General features: G+C 40.7%; 1 protein-coding gene across 5 annotated transcripts in view; it reads left to right on the top strand.

Moving 5' to 3' along the window:
* ankle2 (ankyrin repeat and LEM domain containing 2) overlaps positions 1–17,482 on the top strand; it is a 37,524-nt gene extending 20,042 nt beyond the window's left edge. For 4 of the 5 annotated variants that reach the window (XM_052032150.1, XM_052032147.1, XM_052032149.1 and 1 more), the window contains 6 exons: positions 1,724–1,905; positions 2,891–2,988; positions 3,655–3,848; positions 6,971–7,898; positions 10,560–10,691; positions 14,901–17,482. In XM_052032150.1, coding sequence (XP_051888110.1) covers positions 1,724–1,905; positions 2,891–2,988; positions 3,655–3,848; positions 6,971–7,898; positions 10,560–10,691; positions 14,901–15,138 — 1,772 coding nt within the window. In that variant the 3' untranslated portion in view covers positions 15,139–17,482. The remainder of the gene's footprint in view (positions 1–1,723; positions 1,906–2,890; positions 2,989–3,654; positions 3,849–6,970; positions 7,899–10,559; positions 10,692–14,900) is intronic. The other variant, XR_007957663.1, reaches the window with a different exon arrangement.
* Positions 17,483–17,516: the final 34 nt, after the last annotated feature.

The raw sequence follows: 17,516 nt of genomic DNA, 5'->3' as shown, positions 1-17,516 counted from the left end.
AAATTGTGTACCTGTGCACAACAATGATTATTATACTATATAGTCTTTGTGTCCTCGAAGGGGCTTATGAAATTGTATGGCTCTTGATCTGCTCTCTGACTAGTTTGAAAGCTTGACCTGTTAAAATGATGAAGGTATTTTGGAGGTTTGCAGGAACACAAGTCACTAGAGCAACTAAGGAGTGATGGAGACCAAAAATGGCATCCTTCACTAGATTCCTGTTCACAATCAAACAATCTAAGTATTTCCAACACATTTCCAAACTGGGGCAAATGGGAGTACATTGTCGAGAAAGTATTCCCCCCCAAACCTTTATTACCTTTTAATGCAAATTACCATTTGGCATATTTTTAATTTAGATTTTTTAGATTTTATGTGCAAGTAGTGCTTCTGATGGCGTATATTTTCACTTCAGGGAAGTTTGTCGGATGCACCATATGTTGAAAAGTTCTGGTGGGGGAGAGACACAAAGGGAATAATTTTCAAATTTGCTGTATTGTGATCTGGAGGAATGGTTGCTTGTCCTTGTAGATTGATTTTGTTCTAATAACCTTACCTGCATAGAATTTGCTTTGTAAGTAATGGCTTTCAAGTTGGGGCCATGTCTTTTGTCAAGCTTTACCTGCTAACAATTGTTGTCTTCTTTCTCTCTTGTCTTTTTTGAGAAGCTGGGGGGTGGCATGGGTGAAGACTGCCTGAGCAATATTGCCCTTTAAGATTCACCAGGATGTTGCCTAGGATGGAGCTCTCAGTTATGAGGAGAGACTGGATACGCTGGTTTTGTTTTCCTTGGAGCAGAGAAGGCCAATGGGGGACATAATAAAGATGTACAAAATTATGAGGGGCATAGATAGAGTAAACAGTAGTAAACTTTTCCCTGAGTAAGGTTGGCAGATTCCTTCCCTGAAGCTTATTACGAAACCTATTAAAGTTTTATAACTATCTGGTTGTTCTGTGGTAACCGTTAAGTTTTCAATTTATTTAATTACTTGAATGGTTCATAACTAGAGGGCATGGGTTTAAGGAGCAAGAAGATTAGAGTAGGTACAGGAAACAATGTTTTCACCCAGCGAGTGGTTGGAGTTTAGAATGCATTACCTGAGAAGGGTGGCAGAGGCAGCAACCCTCACAGCGTTTATGATGTATCTAGACGAGTACTTGAATCGCCAAGGCATAGAAGGCTCTGGATCAAGTGCTGGTGGTAATTGGGATTAGTATAGATGGGTACTTGATGGTTGGCAAGAATGGGGTGGAGATGGCCTGCTTCTGTGCTATACAGTATGACTTTAGGACTATTTAGGGCCAATGATTTGCAAAATTTTAATAGGTGCAAACTTTCCAGTTGTACTGACGTCACCCCAGAAGGTGCTGCTATTTCTGCAGGTCCCAGCTTACAGATCCATTTGTTTCCCTTTCAGCTTTAAAAAATATTGATCAGGTCTAAGTGATTTTGTAGAATTGTTTACTCTGAAAAAACAATGACCCATTAATTTTATTTAAATGCTGACCAGAGATTGTAATGACCTGCAAAATTTAATCACAGTAACTACAATGTATATGTTGTCTCTATTCTATTCCCCATTTTCAGCACCTTGCTCTCTAACTTGGGTGCCTTCAGTCTCTGTTTTCTCTTTAACTGCTTTGTTCTATTTTAGGATTTTCACTTACAACAAGTATTATTTGTTACTGATGCCAGGATTGAGTTGTCAATGCTCTGTTTCAGATCGATGTTATGTGCCATTGCTAAGAGATATCGGCAACTCATCCCCGCCTGTCATTGGTCCTCCCTGGTCACCTGATCCAGCAGATAAGCTTCTCTGCACATCTTTATACAAGCACACTGGGAATCCTAAGGATCCAGTTATGGCAGTTAGGGCATTTGCAGGACCAATGTCTCCTTGCAAGGTATTTTTAAAAATTACACTTCTCGTGTTCAAATACATGTTGACCAAAGAAACTAAAATATTTCTTGTTGGTTCACATAAATATGATATGCAGATTTTTGGGTTTTTATAGATCTGCATCTATACTCGCAAGGAATTATTGCATCTCTTTATGTGATTTGCTTCAAAATAAACTTCTTTGCATGATGCTCATTGGCCATTTGCAAGTTTTTCTCCTGTATTGCTCTTCATTTATTTTCTCCCTATATCCTTGCTGGCAGGGGTTATGTATTATGGCTTGACGAGCAGCTGAAGGAATAGCAGGAAAGGTCAGTGTATAAGGGGAGTAAGAACAGCAAGTACTGGAATATGCAGCACTTGTAGACAGAATCAGGTTTATTATCATTGACGTGTGTCGTGAAATTTGTTGTTTTGCGGCAGCCGTACAGTGCAATACATAAAGGTTACTATAAGTAACCGTGAAACAGAGTTAACATCTCAGGTCAATGGCTTTCCATTGAAGGTGAAAGATTTAGATGAAACTAAGTTTTTACAGATTCTGAACATTTAAATTTTTTTTTAAATGTCATCTTTATGGAGCTGTATTTATCATCAAATATGATAAATCTTTACTTTTCAGTAGCTAATATTATAGTTACTATTATCTCAACTCTCATACAAGCAGATTTACAAGAGTTTATCAGTTGCTTTGTGCACGTCATTGCAAAATGTTCAACTGTTGGGTTTACTGGGATAACATTTTGCCACTCCCATCACCCTGAAGAAACTCAATCAATTGAGACTGGTTTAGCCGGGGAATCTTCAAAGACAGGATCATTTTCAAAGAAGGGACTTTTACCAGCAAGGATCTCTAACCTGTAGTGTTTATGATTGGTTCATCTAGGGACTAAAAAAGGGAGGGGGGGTGGGGAGAGAGATTTTTATTTAATTTCAAGCAGTTTCAGTTTATTAGTACCCTTGCAATGTTTCCCTTTGTTTTAAATTAGGCAACTGAATTTCGGCGAATATGGAAAACTCCATCCCGGGAGAGTGCAAGCCAATTTAAAAAGACTGATGTTGAACGAGGTTACGAACGAGTTGGAAGGTAAGGGTGACACAATGAAGAATTGTAGTAAGGAAGTGTTACACCATGGATCTTCAAGGAGGCAACATGAAACCACTGTCTGAGTAAGATGAGCTATTTCTAAAATAATGAAAGTTTTTTATTTCATTCTTCAGTTTCCTATTTGTACTATTCCATTCAGAGAAAGTAAACTTATGAATCAATTGACTTTAACCAGAGTGCCAATGACTACACATTGGGGCATTACTTAGTCACCTGTCAAACCATGATATGATTTCTTCAGCAGTTAACTAGCCCACTGATACTTCTATTGAACCCTACCGAAACACAAGTTGGTGCTGAGAGGAAGTAAACTGTGATGAGTTACCCAAAAGATCTTAGCAGTAGATATCAAATAGTACATATAATAGAAATGAAGCAATCAGGAGAACGATGAGCTCAGACTGGGGGGAGAATTTGCCAAGTTCAACTCCCTGAGGGGATTGCAGAATCACTACATACATGTAGGGCATGTATAATTTGTCTGGTGAACACTTGTAACTTATTTCAGTTCCATTAACTATCATTTAAATAACAGAAATTCAGCTACAGAAAAATGAAAATACTTTTTCCTAAAAAAGGTTTTTAACTCTCTCATGGTTAAGATTTCTGTAAGTTCATATGCAATGCGATAACATTTTGTTTCAGGGATTTAGCTCATGAAATGGGGCATCCATGGGCTGAATACTGGGAATTTCTTGGCTGTTTTATTGATCTTGCGGCACCAGAAGGAATCAGAAAAATAGAAGAATATTTGAGCAAAAAAGAATTGAGTAGAAGATCTGAACAGGAAGGAGGAGACATCTATATCTGTAATAGACTCAAAAGTTCTCCACCAAGTGGTAAGTACAAAAATACCTTGGAATCATTGATATTGCACGCAGAAGGAGTCAACTTAGTGATGTCCCTGTGATAATAGTCTGATATGTTAGCTGCTAGCCAAGTGCCATAGTTCCATTCAGCACCATAGAGGCGACAGCAACATTACGTGGGGAAGGTAGCGCTCATTGTGATCAACTTGAATGCAGTGAGATTAACTCCAGGGCAATAGCGTAATCAATAATGAGCAGTTCAAGTATGGCAGAGAGGGAACAACATCCAGCCACTGAGAGCATGGCAGGCCTGGTTCATGTCATTTAGAGGGTCAGCCTTCTCAACAGTCATTTTGAAGAAGCTGATGTATCACTTCATAGCTGCTGGTAAAAGCTTAGAAGGTCTGCTTGGGTGGGTTATGTCTGGAAAATTCGTGCCAGAATTTCAAACTTTGGGAAAGAGAGACTGCAACATTTTGCACTGTTAATTATCATATGAAATATGTTTGTGTGTGGAGGTGGGAGAGTTGGGGGAGAGCATCTGCTGATGTGCACACCAGCACTCTCTACAAAGATCATTGTTTGGTTTAAACTGTGTCCCCAGTGTTGGGCTTAATTCTAGATTAGCTGTTTTAATTTGACCACACCATATTAGTGTTCTTTTCTTTAATCCTCTGGTGCAGATTAAAATGATATAATCCCCATCTCACTAGCTATTTGTATTGCAATGCTCAATGTTCTAATAGCTCACAATATAACAAAAGGTTCTCCTAGTGATAAACAGCCCTTTATCATAGCGTCATATCTTGTGGAACCAATCTTTCCATCAGTGCTTTTAAAATTTGTTGTATCGTTCTGAAATCGTTATTAACCTTAATAGTGGAGTTGGGGGATAATATATTGGCATGGATTGAGAATTGATTATTGGACAAAGAAAACAATGAACAGGCAGGCTATGACCAGTAGGGTATGGAGGGAATCAGTGCTTGGGCCCCAGTAATTCACTATCTGTATTAGCATGTGGCTGAGGCAACTGAATGTCCCATTTCCAAATTTGCCGTTTACGTAAAACTAGGTTGAGTTGTGGGAAAGATAGAAAGTGTAAAGAGGCTTCAAGGGGATACAGGTACTGTCAAAAAATGTGAACTTAACCAGTTGATGCACAAAATAGAAAAGTAGAGTATTTTTTTGAAACGGTGAACAAAGGAGCTTGGATGTCTTTGTAGAGCAGTCACTAAAAGCCAACACGCAGGTGCATCAAGTGATTAGGAAGGCAAATAATTGGCCTTCATTACAAGAGGATTTGAGACTGGAATGAAGATGTTTTACTGCAGTTATCGAGAGCCTTGGTGAGATGGCACATGGATTGTTGCATACGGTTTTGGCCTCCTTACCTAAAAAAAGGATGCGTTTACCATAGAGGGGTAGCAGCAGTGATTTTTCAGGCTGACTCCAGGGATGGTAGGTTTGCAATGAGAAGAGACTGAGGAGAAATAGCTAATGAGTTGAGGATTATATCATTTAGGCCTGCATTCTCTGGAGTTTAGAAGAATGAGAGGAGGTAGAACATAGAACAGTACAGCACAGGAATAGGCCCTTCAGCCCATGATGTTGCCAAACAAATTAATATTCAAATGCCCAACTAAACTAATCCCTTCTGCCTATACAATGTCCATATCCCTCCATTTCCTGCAGATTCATGGGCCTATCTAAGAGCCGCTTGAACATCTCTATCGTATTTCCCACCACCACCACCCCTGGCAATGCATATCAACGCACCAACCACTGTGTAAAATACTCCACTCATCTCCTTTGAACTTACCCCCTTAAATACATGTCCTCTGGTATCAGACATTTCAACCCTGGGAAAAAGATACTGCTGTCTATCTATGCCTCTCATAATCTTATAAACCTTTATCAGATCTCCCCTCAGCCTCTGCTGCTCCAGAGAAAACAACCCAAGTTTGTCCAACCTCTCTTTATGGCTCCTTATAATCCAGGCAGCATCCTGGGAAACCTCTCCCCCGCCCTCTCCAAAACCTCCACATTTTTCCTGTATGGGATGACCAGAATTAAATGCAATACTCCAGACGCAGCCTAACTGGAGTTTTGTATAACTTCCTGACTCTTGAACTCAGTTCCTCAACTAATAAAGGGAAGCATGCCATATGCCACCTTTCCCATCCTATCAACCTGTGTAGCCACTTTCAGGGAGCTATAACATGTATCCTTTGGCAGTCTTCTACACTATCCACAACACCACCAATTTCCATATCGTCTGCAAATTTACTAACCCACCCATCTACCTTTTCATCCAGGTCATTTATGTATATATATGTCACAAACAGCAGAGGTTCCAGTATGGATCACTGCGGAAAACCACCAGTCACAGACCTCCAACCAGAGTAAGTCCCGTCAACCACCACCCGCTCTTTCCTAAGGGCAAGCTGATTCTGAATCCAAATGACCAATTCGCCATGGATCCCATGCATCTTAATCTTCTGGATTAGCCTTCCATGAGGGACCTTGTCAAACGCCTTAGTAAAATCAATGTAGACAACATCCACAGCTCTACCTTCATCAATCACCTCCTCAAAAATCTCAATCAAGTTAGTAAGACATGACTTGCCCTGTACAAAGCCATGCTGACTGTCCCTAATTAGGCCATGGTTTTCCAAATGCTCATAAATCCTATCCCTAAGAATCCTCATTGAAATTTATAAAATGATTACTGGCTGGATGTAAGGAAGGTTTCCTCTGGTTCAGGTGTCTAGAACCAGGGGCCACAGCCTCAGAAGAGGGGATAGGCAATTTAAGACTTGGATGAGGAAAGTTTCCTTCCTGCAAAGTGTGGTGAATCTTCTATCCCAGAACACTGTGGAGATTGATATATTTTTGAATAATAAGCGAATCAAGGGATATGGGGATAGTGCAGGAAAAAGGAACCAAGGTAGGAGATCAGCCACGATCTTGATGAGAGGCAGAACAGGCTTGAAGGGCCAAATAGCCAACTTCTGATCCTTTCTCTTATGTTGAAGGGAATATTGAAGTCTAATATTTTTAACTAAAATCAAACCACTCTCTCAGATTGCTGAGGTATTTGTGTCAGGAAAATGCACTCAAAACTCATTTTTTTCCTCTCCTTAACATAGGTAAAAACAGTAAATACAGCAACTCTGTCTCTGTTGGTGCATTTCTGGATAGCTTTGAAGAAATAAAAAATAGACAAAATGCTGCATTGAAAGTCAGCAAATCAGCAGTTTTGCCTGGAATTAGCTTTGGTGCCATTGAAGAAAATGGGTGCCATATACTTCCTGTGCAGCGCACAACGGACATTATTGACTCCATGGACAATCTAAGTAATCCTGACAAAGAGATTTTGTCAAATTTAAATGGAATTTGTTCTCCCATTGACGAAAAGCCTGTGGGGCGATGTCCTCGTTCATTTACCATCCCTGGTTCAGCAGGTGATCTTTTCCCCATTTCTAATCTCATGGCTGAATTTGATAAACTTTCACTGCTTGATGACAGAGAGAGAAACTTGCCTTCCGACAGGCTCATAGAATCTCCAGAGGAACATGAGATTGAAGTAACGGCAAAGCCAATGGAGGGTAACACTTTGGGTTTGATGGCTCACGACAAAGGCTCTGTGTGGAAGCAGGGTGCTGAACGTATAAAAGCTGAGAGTGATGAGCTGACGGAAATAGGATTGAACAAAGAGGATGTATTACTCAAGGCGGGACCAAGGCAGCAGCCTGTGGTGGAAGGTGGCGATGAAATCACTGATCCACTGTCATTATGTACATCAAAGATAGCTACTTTACAGCTTGACAGCAAGAAGAACTACGCACAACACAGCAGCTTGTACTGTAGAACAGATAATTTTCCTGCTTCGACAAGGGAGGTTTCTGCACATTTTTCAACACAGGAATCCGGTGTACCTCAACACAAACTAAACTCAAGGTACAATATGCAGTTGGAAAACTTCTGCAGCTCGTCAGAAGATAGACAGCAGCTGCCGCCAAAGCATGCTCCAGGATATGTAAGGAAAGGAACTACCAAGGGGATATTTCTAGTTGGGTAAGGAACTATATATATTAATGTGTTGTTGGTGGGGGTAAAGGTGCAGGGCATTTCCTGGATACTGAACACAATCAAATATTTTAATTTGGTATGAATGTTTCAACAAAAGCCCACCCTACCTTTTGGTATTTTCCTACGTTAAATGCAGGAACTTCCTTCTATCATTTTTGCAAGCATTGCAACAATCCAGTACACTATTTCCTGCTGTTATTTACTTGAGCTTACTCTAACTCCATTCATCCAAGAATCCTAGCCTGTAGTGTAAATTACTACTAATGTGTAGTAATTCAGCTGTTGGAGTAAGTGTAGGTTACAAAGCACTTTAGCATTTCTGCCAAGTGCCCATTCTGTATTCATGAGCTTGAACCAGGTCAAGTTTGACACTGTCTTCAACTTGCTATATATCTTCATACATGCACAGATGTTCAAACAGAGGTTATAGGGTCTTGGGCATGTCCTCCAGTCCCAGCTCAAGGAAACTGAGGCTTTGTGAAAGGGGCCACCCACTGCCCCAAATCCAGTCAGTTAATAAGAGAAGGACACCATCCATCAAATATTCTTAGTAATCACCTGCAAAATGGTCAGCAAACATGCAGTAATTATTCTGCCATACAAAAATACCATTAAATGTGGGCTTCAAGCTCCAGGAAGGAAGCTGTAACTGAACAAACTGTGTGTAGCCAGGTGGACTGATTCCCCTGGGGACTTGTATAAACACACTATTGTTTCAGTTCTTTGTGCTTTAAATTCTTTCTTGTATTATTTGCAATAAAAGTTTTATCATTCGGCAGGATCAGGCACAATTTCAGGTTTTCCCTCCCTCAGACTGAATTTACTATGTGACGTGCTTATCCACTGAAAATCTAATACACTGGTATCTGGCTTAGTGCTCTCCCACAGTGTGGATTCTTCATATTTCTCTTGCATCTTCAATCCAAGCACTGAAACACTTCCAGGTGCATACACCGTTTCCCCCCCCAGTACCCTGTACTTTAAAATCCATCCACATGGATTGTGTGCTGCTGTGTTTAGTACCTGCAGGAGCCACTGTCCTCCCCACTACTGAGCATTGGTGTACCAGGAACCTGGTGCCAATCCCTGCCGGTACCAGCAATGAATTGGTAGCCATTTTGGCTGCCGGTGAGGGCTGGTGTTGGGTGGGCTAGTGCAAGCAGTACAGCTGCTCAGTGCTGAGGTGGGCTCAGGACTGGACCCTGGCCCATACGGCGAGTGCAGGCCATTGCTGGAGACTGGCAGCACCTGCTCTGTGTGTTGACAGACAGCTCTGATCCTATAGTCTCTCCCATCAGTCACCTCCTGTTAGGTATGATGGATGCTGTTACTTCTGTCTCCTTGGTTGCACCTCTCCCCAGCCCAGAGCTGTGCAGCCAAGCATAGAGAATGGAGATGGCAGCTTCCAGCACTGGCCAGGGTGTAGTCCTGAGCCCCACATCTCAGCCTGATCAGCTGCTGCACCTTGCTCCAGTCCACCCAACACCCACTGTAATGGGCAGCCTCTCCACACCAACTCATTGCTGGGTTCACGCCAGGTTCCCAGGACAGCACTGCTGTCAGTAATGCATCAGCTCCATATATACAATGCTAAAATGTCCACCTTTACTGGTGATTCCATTAGTGCTCTTGTTCCCGGGAACGCATCCTGAAAGCTAAACAAAGTACTAGTGCTTTATTAAAGATTAAAGCATTTTATTTGGGCAAAGTTTCCTGGGTGGTGTGAGTGCACAGTGCTGACTCCCGATGCCCAGAGTGAATGAGCTCTTCCCCTTCACGTCACTGATATTGCTAATCCTGATTAAATCAAATCAATGGCAGTGATTGAAAGGGAGTGTTCTAATCTGAGTTATGTGCCAATTTCTGTTCCACTGTTGCACTGTTCAATGTCTGAATCCATTGTTTCAATTACTGGAATCTACCTGGAAGATTGTTTATTTCGAATTGTAGGTATATTTTCTCGGGCACATTTATAATCTGCATTCTTTTTCTGTGCGAATCATGCAAACTTGTAGCAAAATATTATAGACAATTAAAAAAGCAGTTTTAAAATGATTCCCTTCCTCCTTTTGGAACTTGATCTAATCTATGCTGACCAACCTGTTCTGAGTCTCGTGGACAATCTGCTGGAGGAACTCAGCGGGTCGAGCAGCATCTGTGGGAGGAAAAGAATTGTTGATGTTTCAGGTCAAAAACCTGCATCAGGACCCATGCAGTTATTGGTCTGCTTCAGTCCATCCTGATGCACGGTTGCAACCAGAAGATTGTTTGTTGCTCCAGATTCCAGAATCTGCAGTCTCTTGTGTCTCCTGAGTCTAATCGCGTTCCTCAGACAGGCTCATGCACCTTGGGGTGGTTGTGGGGGAAAAATTAGCCTTGGTTCAAATTACTACTATTGAATGACACTCAGACACCAGGCCAGAACACAATGATTTGCAGAGTCAAAAGGCTTCACCTACTGTGTTGAGACATAACATTTCCACGTGCTTGGAGAGATGGAGACCTGCTAGGGGAAACAATTCAACAAGCGATGCGGCTTGAAGGAGGGAGTACTAAAATAATATTTTTGCTTGTAAGATTGTGTGTTTTACTTAAAGATTTTTTTTTGTTTTCGAAGTGTCAACAATCTTCTTTCCTCCCCTCCAGAGATGAACCAACTAAGCTAGACAGTGATGTCCTGGCTGCACTGAACAGTGTTGTTATTGACCCACAGAAGTTCCCATGCTTACATCGATGGAAGAACCGAATGCAGTCTTACTCTCTGTCAGAAATGCAGAGGTGGGTTTTGAAAGCGAAAATAGTCACACACATTGAGACATGTAATTATCAAGAATATAATTGCCACATTCTCTTAAATAGCAGAAGTATCTTATCGTGACCTACTTATACATTATTAATATTAATTAAAATACATCAGGTAAGCCTGGCACTCAGTACTTGTCTTTGGATGGTGATGGTGAGCTCTCTGTGGCACTTGGTAGTGGCCTTATAAGAGCATTATGAACCAACTACACAGTATGTGACTGGTTTTTAGTGCACTTCAGGCAAGATGTTTCAGGGCGAAGGGAGGTAGGGTGTTGCTGAGTGGCAGATTCCCTCCTAAGCAGGACATTAGCAAAGTGTTTTAAATTTTATTGTCTGGCATCCTTCACGGCCTTTTATATTTTACTGGTCCTGCTATCTCCCACAAGTGACCAGATATACTGAATTTACCTTTATATCTTGTCATGGGGCAACTTTAAAGCTGAACCTCTAGGATATTTTTCCAGTGCCATAACCGTTACAATTCATAACTCAAATAATCTGATGCATTAAATGTTCCCAGAGCCCAGTATCAAGTCGTGAAGACCATTGAATCTTCTGTTTGATTTTATTTTGCCTGCTGTGCTAATTTTTCTTGTGTCTGATGCCGACCTCAGGTCCAGCTCCTTCCACTTGGGAAGGATTATATTCCTATTCTTGAATGCAGATCCTTGATCCTGTGGTGATGTACTTGTGTCTGTCAAGCTGGAAAATTGGAGCTGATGGTTTTGTCTTCAGAGCTGTGCCAGCTGCTAATGTTTGTTCTGAGTCTGTACATGCGAGGGCTAGTTCCATAGTGCTGCAGTGCTGTAGGCACCCATCGCACAGTATTCAAGAGATAGCCACCACTTTCAGATGAACAAGGCTGAAAGCCAGCTACTAGGATAATGTCAGCATTTTTTGTTGGCCAACTGATTTGAAAGGAAGTATTGCTTGTGAGAGTTGCTGTAGTTTTTACATTTCCAGGAGGATTTAATCCCTGATTCCAAATACTTGCTGTGGAACTCGCTACTTTCAGCATATTTTGTGTTTTTTCATGGATTAAATTTTGCAGAAATGCTAACAAAAAATAATGGACATGTTATTTAGGTGATCAAGTTGAGGTAGAAGTTAGTCATGTAATCCTGTGTGGTCACCAGCATGGCAGTTGTCACTCAGCAGAATATTAGGCTGCTGTAATGATGCATCTGTTTCCAAGTTGTGTCTTAAGTGTTTCCATTGAAGCCAAATTGTTATGATGAATAGCAAGTGTTTGTTACTAACTGTTAGCTTTTATGTTGAAGAGTGAGATCTCGTATCTGTATTCAGGTTCTGCAGTAAAGTTCTGGGTGATACACTTGTGAAGATCTTGTACTATATTAAGATGATAGATATAATTAAAATTAGATTGTAATTAACTTTAATATGTAAGGAAGAAATGTGTAGTTATTGGCAGCACTAACCAGCCACCAACCCTGCTGATGTAAGGGTGTATTGATGACAGACCTTAACTACTTCACTCAATTATCAATGGGTGATTGTCAAACACAGAGGAAGTCGAAGAAGTGGATTGAAGCTGAATTGAATCCTATCCCATCATAGTTCAGGATCTGGAAGTCACGCCCTGAACTTCCTTCTGCCATTCTAGGAGAACTATTGCTGATAGAACAAAGTAACTCGACACAGCCTATGAGTCAGATTTATCATCTTAGTGGTTTAAATGCCATAATGAGGCAAATTCTTTTCCCCACTAATCCTCTGAGATCTAATAAGTGCAAGCCAGTAGTGAATTGAATCCAAAGCCATGAGAAATTTGGCATAAGGATATCTCCAGTCAGTGGAGTGAGAGGCTGGTATCCTAGGACATCGCCCTCCTGACAGAATGGTGCAATCTTTTTACTGTTTTTATTTCTTGATGTGAAAGAATGCCATTGCTGAGTCTGCTCTTGATTCTTGGGCATGTTTCATAATATGGAGATGAATTCTGCATTTTTAGGTGGTCTTTACTAACTGAATTTAGAAGATGAAGCTCTGTATTGTTCTAGTGTCTATTTAGGTTTGGCTGCAGTCCACCAAATCTAAATGGATGAGCAGAGAACTGCAGATGCTATGAACATGAATGAAAGGAATCCTGGAAATACCATGTCTGCGCTGCCCATGATGCCAGTCTAAACTAATCTCATCTGCCTGGACATGGTCTGTGTCCCTCTATTCCCTGCCTATTCATGTATCTGTCTAATTGCCTCTTAAAGGTTACTATTATATCTGCTTCTGCCACCTCTCTGGCAGGGTGTTCTAGGTACCTACCACCTTCTGTGTGTAAAAAAAAAGTTGCTTCATATATTTCCTTTAAGCATTCCCCCTCTCACCTTAAACTGACCTTCTAGAGGTTTATGAAATCATGGGGGTACAGATAAGGTGAATGGGCAGTCTTTTCCCCAGGGTAGTCTAGAAATTTAAAGGGGACTTGAGGGGACTCCCTCTTTGTCACACAGAGGGAGGTGGGTATGTGGAGCGAGCTGCCAGAGAAAGTGGTGGAGGCAGGTACAGTTACAACATTTGGTCAGATACATGGTTAGGAAAGATTTAGAGGGGTATGGGCCAAACACAGGCAAATGGGAGTGACTCAGGTAGGCAGCTTGGTCAGCATTGACAAGTTGGGCTGAAGGGTCTTTTTCCATGCTGTATAACTCTATGACTTTATGCCCTGGGATAAAGACTTTGACTTAACCATCGATGCCTCCCATAATTTTATACCTCTATCAGGTCGCCCCTCAGCCTCCGACACTCCAGTGAAAACAATCCAAGTTTGTCTAAACTCTCCTTCCAGTTAATACCTTCCAATCCTGGTGAACCTCTTCTGCACCCTCTCCAAAGCCTGCACATCTCCAAAAGTACTTTTCTTGTCACTCAGTTTGTTGTTTTTTGCAACCTTGCTGTGAACAAGTTGGTTCCTGTATTTTCCTACATACAGCAGTGACTGCACCTTCATTGACTGTCGAGTACTTTGGGACAGTCTGTTGTGAAATATGCTTAATAATTTTATCCTTTGGTGTAGACCAGGAATTGCCTCCACAACCAGAAATGATCCAAATTGAAATAAAACTGTTACAATATATATTTCATTAAAAATGTATTTAGCACCTTGAAGTAATTCTATGCAAATAATTTTGAGTGAAGTATTAATAATTCTGATATTTAAAATCAGGATTAGCAGAACCTGAGTACTTTCATTATGTTTATGTAAGCACTGCTCATTTGTAATGTGTCCCAAATATTATGAGCTTATAGGAGGGAAACAGGACAATTTGTATCTCAATTTTTGGAGAAGGGGCAGAGCATTTCATGTGTCCTTGAGCACAGAACAGACACTTCTGTCAGCGAACATTACAGCTGATTTCTCAGCTGCAGGAAGCACGAGCAGTTAGTATTGTTTCTGGTGTTTGGCTGAGAGAGAGAAATGCTGGCCAGGACGCTCTGGGAAATCTCCTGCTCTTCCTTCCTGAAGTGGTATCATCACAAATCCCTCAAACCCCCTGTGGTCCCCTCTACTCAATCAATGTTCCACCCAAAGCACAGTAACTTTAAAAATTCCGTATGTTTTAGACACCATGGGTTTGAAGAACCTGTGGGCTTGTAGTTACCTGAGCTACACTGCCGAGATTCTGAGCAAACTAAAGACCTTTTCAGTCGGTTGGACAGGAGATTATAGGTGGACCAGTGAATGCATTATTTTAACAATTTACTCCTGCAGTTTACACTCTCATTTATTCAACTTCCTGCTCCCCACCACGTGCGGAAGCCCTGAGCCATAGTTAAAAGCAAACTGTGGCATCGCACTTAATCTGATAATGAATAAAACAGTCAATAAAGTGAACGGGTCTTTTATGGTCATTTGCACACATTGGTATTTTTGATGCTTGCCAACGCAGTGGGGTGTTTGTATTTTAGACAAAATGGTGCTGCAGTCTTTATACTAGTGCAGTGTTGACCAAGGCTCCCTGTAGTTAACACCTTGTAGTTCTGGTTATAGTTGTTCTGTGTGTAAAAAAAACACATTGATCCTTAAAGTAGCTGCCTTTTGTTGTATGTGTAGGAGCAGATTTGAGTTTAATCAGCAAGCATGGTGTTAGGAATTCTTTGGGCAAGAGGACAAAGTAAATTTGCATGCCACTGTTTTTATAAACCTTCTGTTTGTTTCTGCAGTTGGCCGAGCCCTGCTCTACTTAAAGGGAAACCGAAGGTACAGTCCATCACACCGAGTTCTCCATGCAGCCCTGGTGCCTCCGTTCTTGGGAGACCTAATCCACAAAGCTATAGTCCTGGAAGGTTTGGGAGCTCCCCTTACAGAGAGTTTGGAAGTCCAGGGCGTTATAGTCCAGCGTACGCAAGCCATATCCAAGTGCAACAACTTCTGCACTTCATTGAACCCTCTGAGCTCTAACACTTAGGGTTGTGATACCATTGCTTTGCCCCACTTTAGAGGGGGAATTCAGTTTTATATTTAAGATAAATTGTAGTTTCCTAAATATGTCTACAATGTACAATGGATACTGCGTGCTGTTTGATTCTGTTGGTGTGAATCAATTTTCATTGCATTTCTTTACTCTTGCTACAATGTCTCGATTTCCTCAGTTGTGTAATCAATGTTCATTCTGATTTGTCTTGCCTTTTGCTCATCCAAAAATTTATATATTTTAACTTTTTAAACTTTACTTCAATAAAATGTCTCATATTTAGACTTTCCCAAAAGGAGCCCAGACTGGGGGTTGGTGAGAGGTTGGGGGTCTGGTAGAGAACTTTGTAACCAGAGTGGCTCTAGGGATTAAAAATAAACCTTATCCTAACCCAGCATCCAGACTGATGATTATCAGTAATGTTTTTCATTATAATTTCTGTGAAATTCCTGTAAAAGTCCATTGATCTGGGAACAGCAGAAAGGAAGCTTGTTAGTTAATGTTGAGAAATATATTTGTGGATTGTTAATGTAAAAAATGTTGTATTGGAAGTGAAGTTCATAAGTTGGGTGCTACAATGATAAAAAGGTGCAGGTTCTGCATAGTGGGACGAAGAAACAAGTAACTGGTGTATAACAATGAATCTGTTGTTTTGGCACCTTGATTGCATTGACCATAAGGTATTCTCAGTATGTTTGTCAATTCTATTAAAAGAAATTATTTATTGGTTGCAAGAAAATTGTATCTATAGCTTTGGCAAGCTTTTTAGTGCCTTTTTTTGGGAAAAAAAGTCTTTTTAAATGAGCTGTGAACTACCTTTACGGTTGCCTATAATGTAATTAAATCCAGCATGTAGAATATGCAAGTATAGGTTTTGGTGACTGTTTCATTGGTGGAGACCAGCAATTGTTGAGTCCATGTTGTTATTGCAGACACATAGGAGCAGCTGTTTACTCTGAAAGTAATTTTCTAGTCCCAGGACAAAGTGGCTTTTACACCGTCACCTCTCGGAGTGTGAGCAGGTCGTCCGTGCAAGGTGCGTGTAGGTATGTGAAAATATGTGGTCTTATTAACTCTGACCTTTCCCACAGCACATCTGGGATCTAGTACATATTTACAGTACATTTATTGCATAAATGTGAAATGATAAACTGCTGAGAAAAGAATAAACAAAAAAATCCACAAAATGAAAGCATTTTAATTGTTATTCCAGTGTTTCAGCACATCTTAAGGCTTTGAGTGATGTATTGAAAGTCTTCAGTGTGCAAATCCAGGTAAATTAAGTAGTCTCTTAACAGTGTGTAACTAAAACTTGTTTCATTCTTCTAATTGGTAGTGAATTGTGAATGTTCGTTAATCTGTCCTGATGTGGTTTGCTTTGGATTCTCAATGTCCTTTGACTTGAAGTGCAAACATCATTAGAGTTTTGCCCATGTTAAATTCCCACTTGTGATGCCCTTGAGTCCAAGGTACTGTGCTTTCCAGCTGGAGATTCTTGGCCCTCTTAATTTCATTGGATGAAAACATGATATTTGTAAAGGAACCTAAGTAGATAGTGAATTTAATGATAGATAGTGAATTTAATGACCATTTCTGTACAAAAGAATCCCTCTGCGTTTATTTAAATAAACCTATTAAATGGGGACAGGAAGCTGATGAGACTTGTCTGTTTCTACCATCTAATTTTAAATTCAGCATATGTTGTGGTAGCCTCCTTGCTGTTCTGCCTTATTGGAAGCACAGCCAGTGGGCGTATACCGAGCCATAGTCCTGGCCTCCATTTAACTGCAGAGATTTCCTGGATGATAAATGCTGTAAGATTTAAAGTTGAGTGTTGTTAAGAGAACAAGTGCTATCAATAAATTATACTTTAACAATTTAGAAGTATAAGACTTTTTAAAACAAAAACAGTGTTTATCTAAAAGGCTGTATACTGTGAAATGAAGGGAGGGAAAGTGAAGGAAAAGATCAGTAAATAAATTTGGTGTAAAGTTATACAAAAGGTTGGTGAGACAGCACTTGGAGTATTGCCTACAGTTCTGGTCACCACAGAATAGGAAAGGTGCAATTAAGCTAGAGAGGGTGGGGAAAAGATTCACAAGGATGCTGCCAGGATCAGAGAGCTTCATTTATGAGTGGAGACTGGAAAGGCTGGGACTGTTTCCACTGGAGTGACCTTCGAGGTTTATAAAATCATGAGAGGTGTATCTATCTATAGTCAGTCTTTATCCCAGGGTAGGGGAGTGTCAGACTAGAGGACTAGGTGAGTGGGGAAAGATTTAAAGGGGATCTACAGGGCAAGAGTTGCCAAAGAAGGTGGTAGTGGTAAATTCAATTAATTAGAATGTTTAAAAAGCATTTGAAC

Source organism: Pristis pectinata, chromosome 17 (assembly GCF_009764475.1).
Source record: "Pristis pectinata isolate sPriPec2 chromosome 17, sPriPec2.1.pri, whole genome shotgun sequence".
NCBI lineage: Eukaryota > Metazoa > Chordata > Chondrichthyes > Rhinopristiformes > Pristidae > Pristis > Pristis pectinata.
This window is presented reverse-complemented; position numbering and strand designations above follow the sequence as displayed.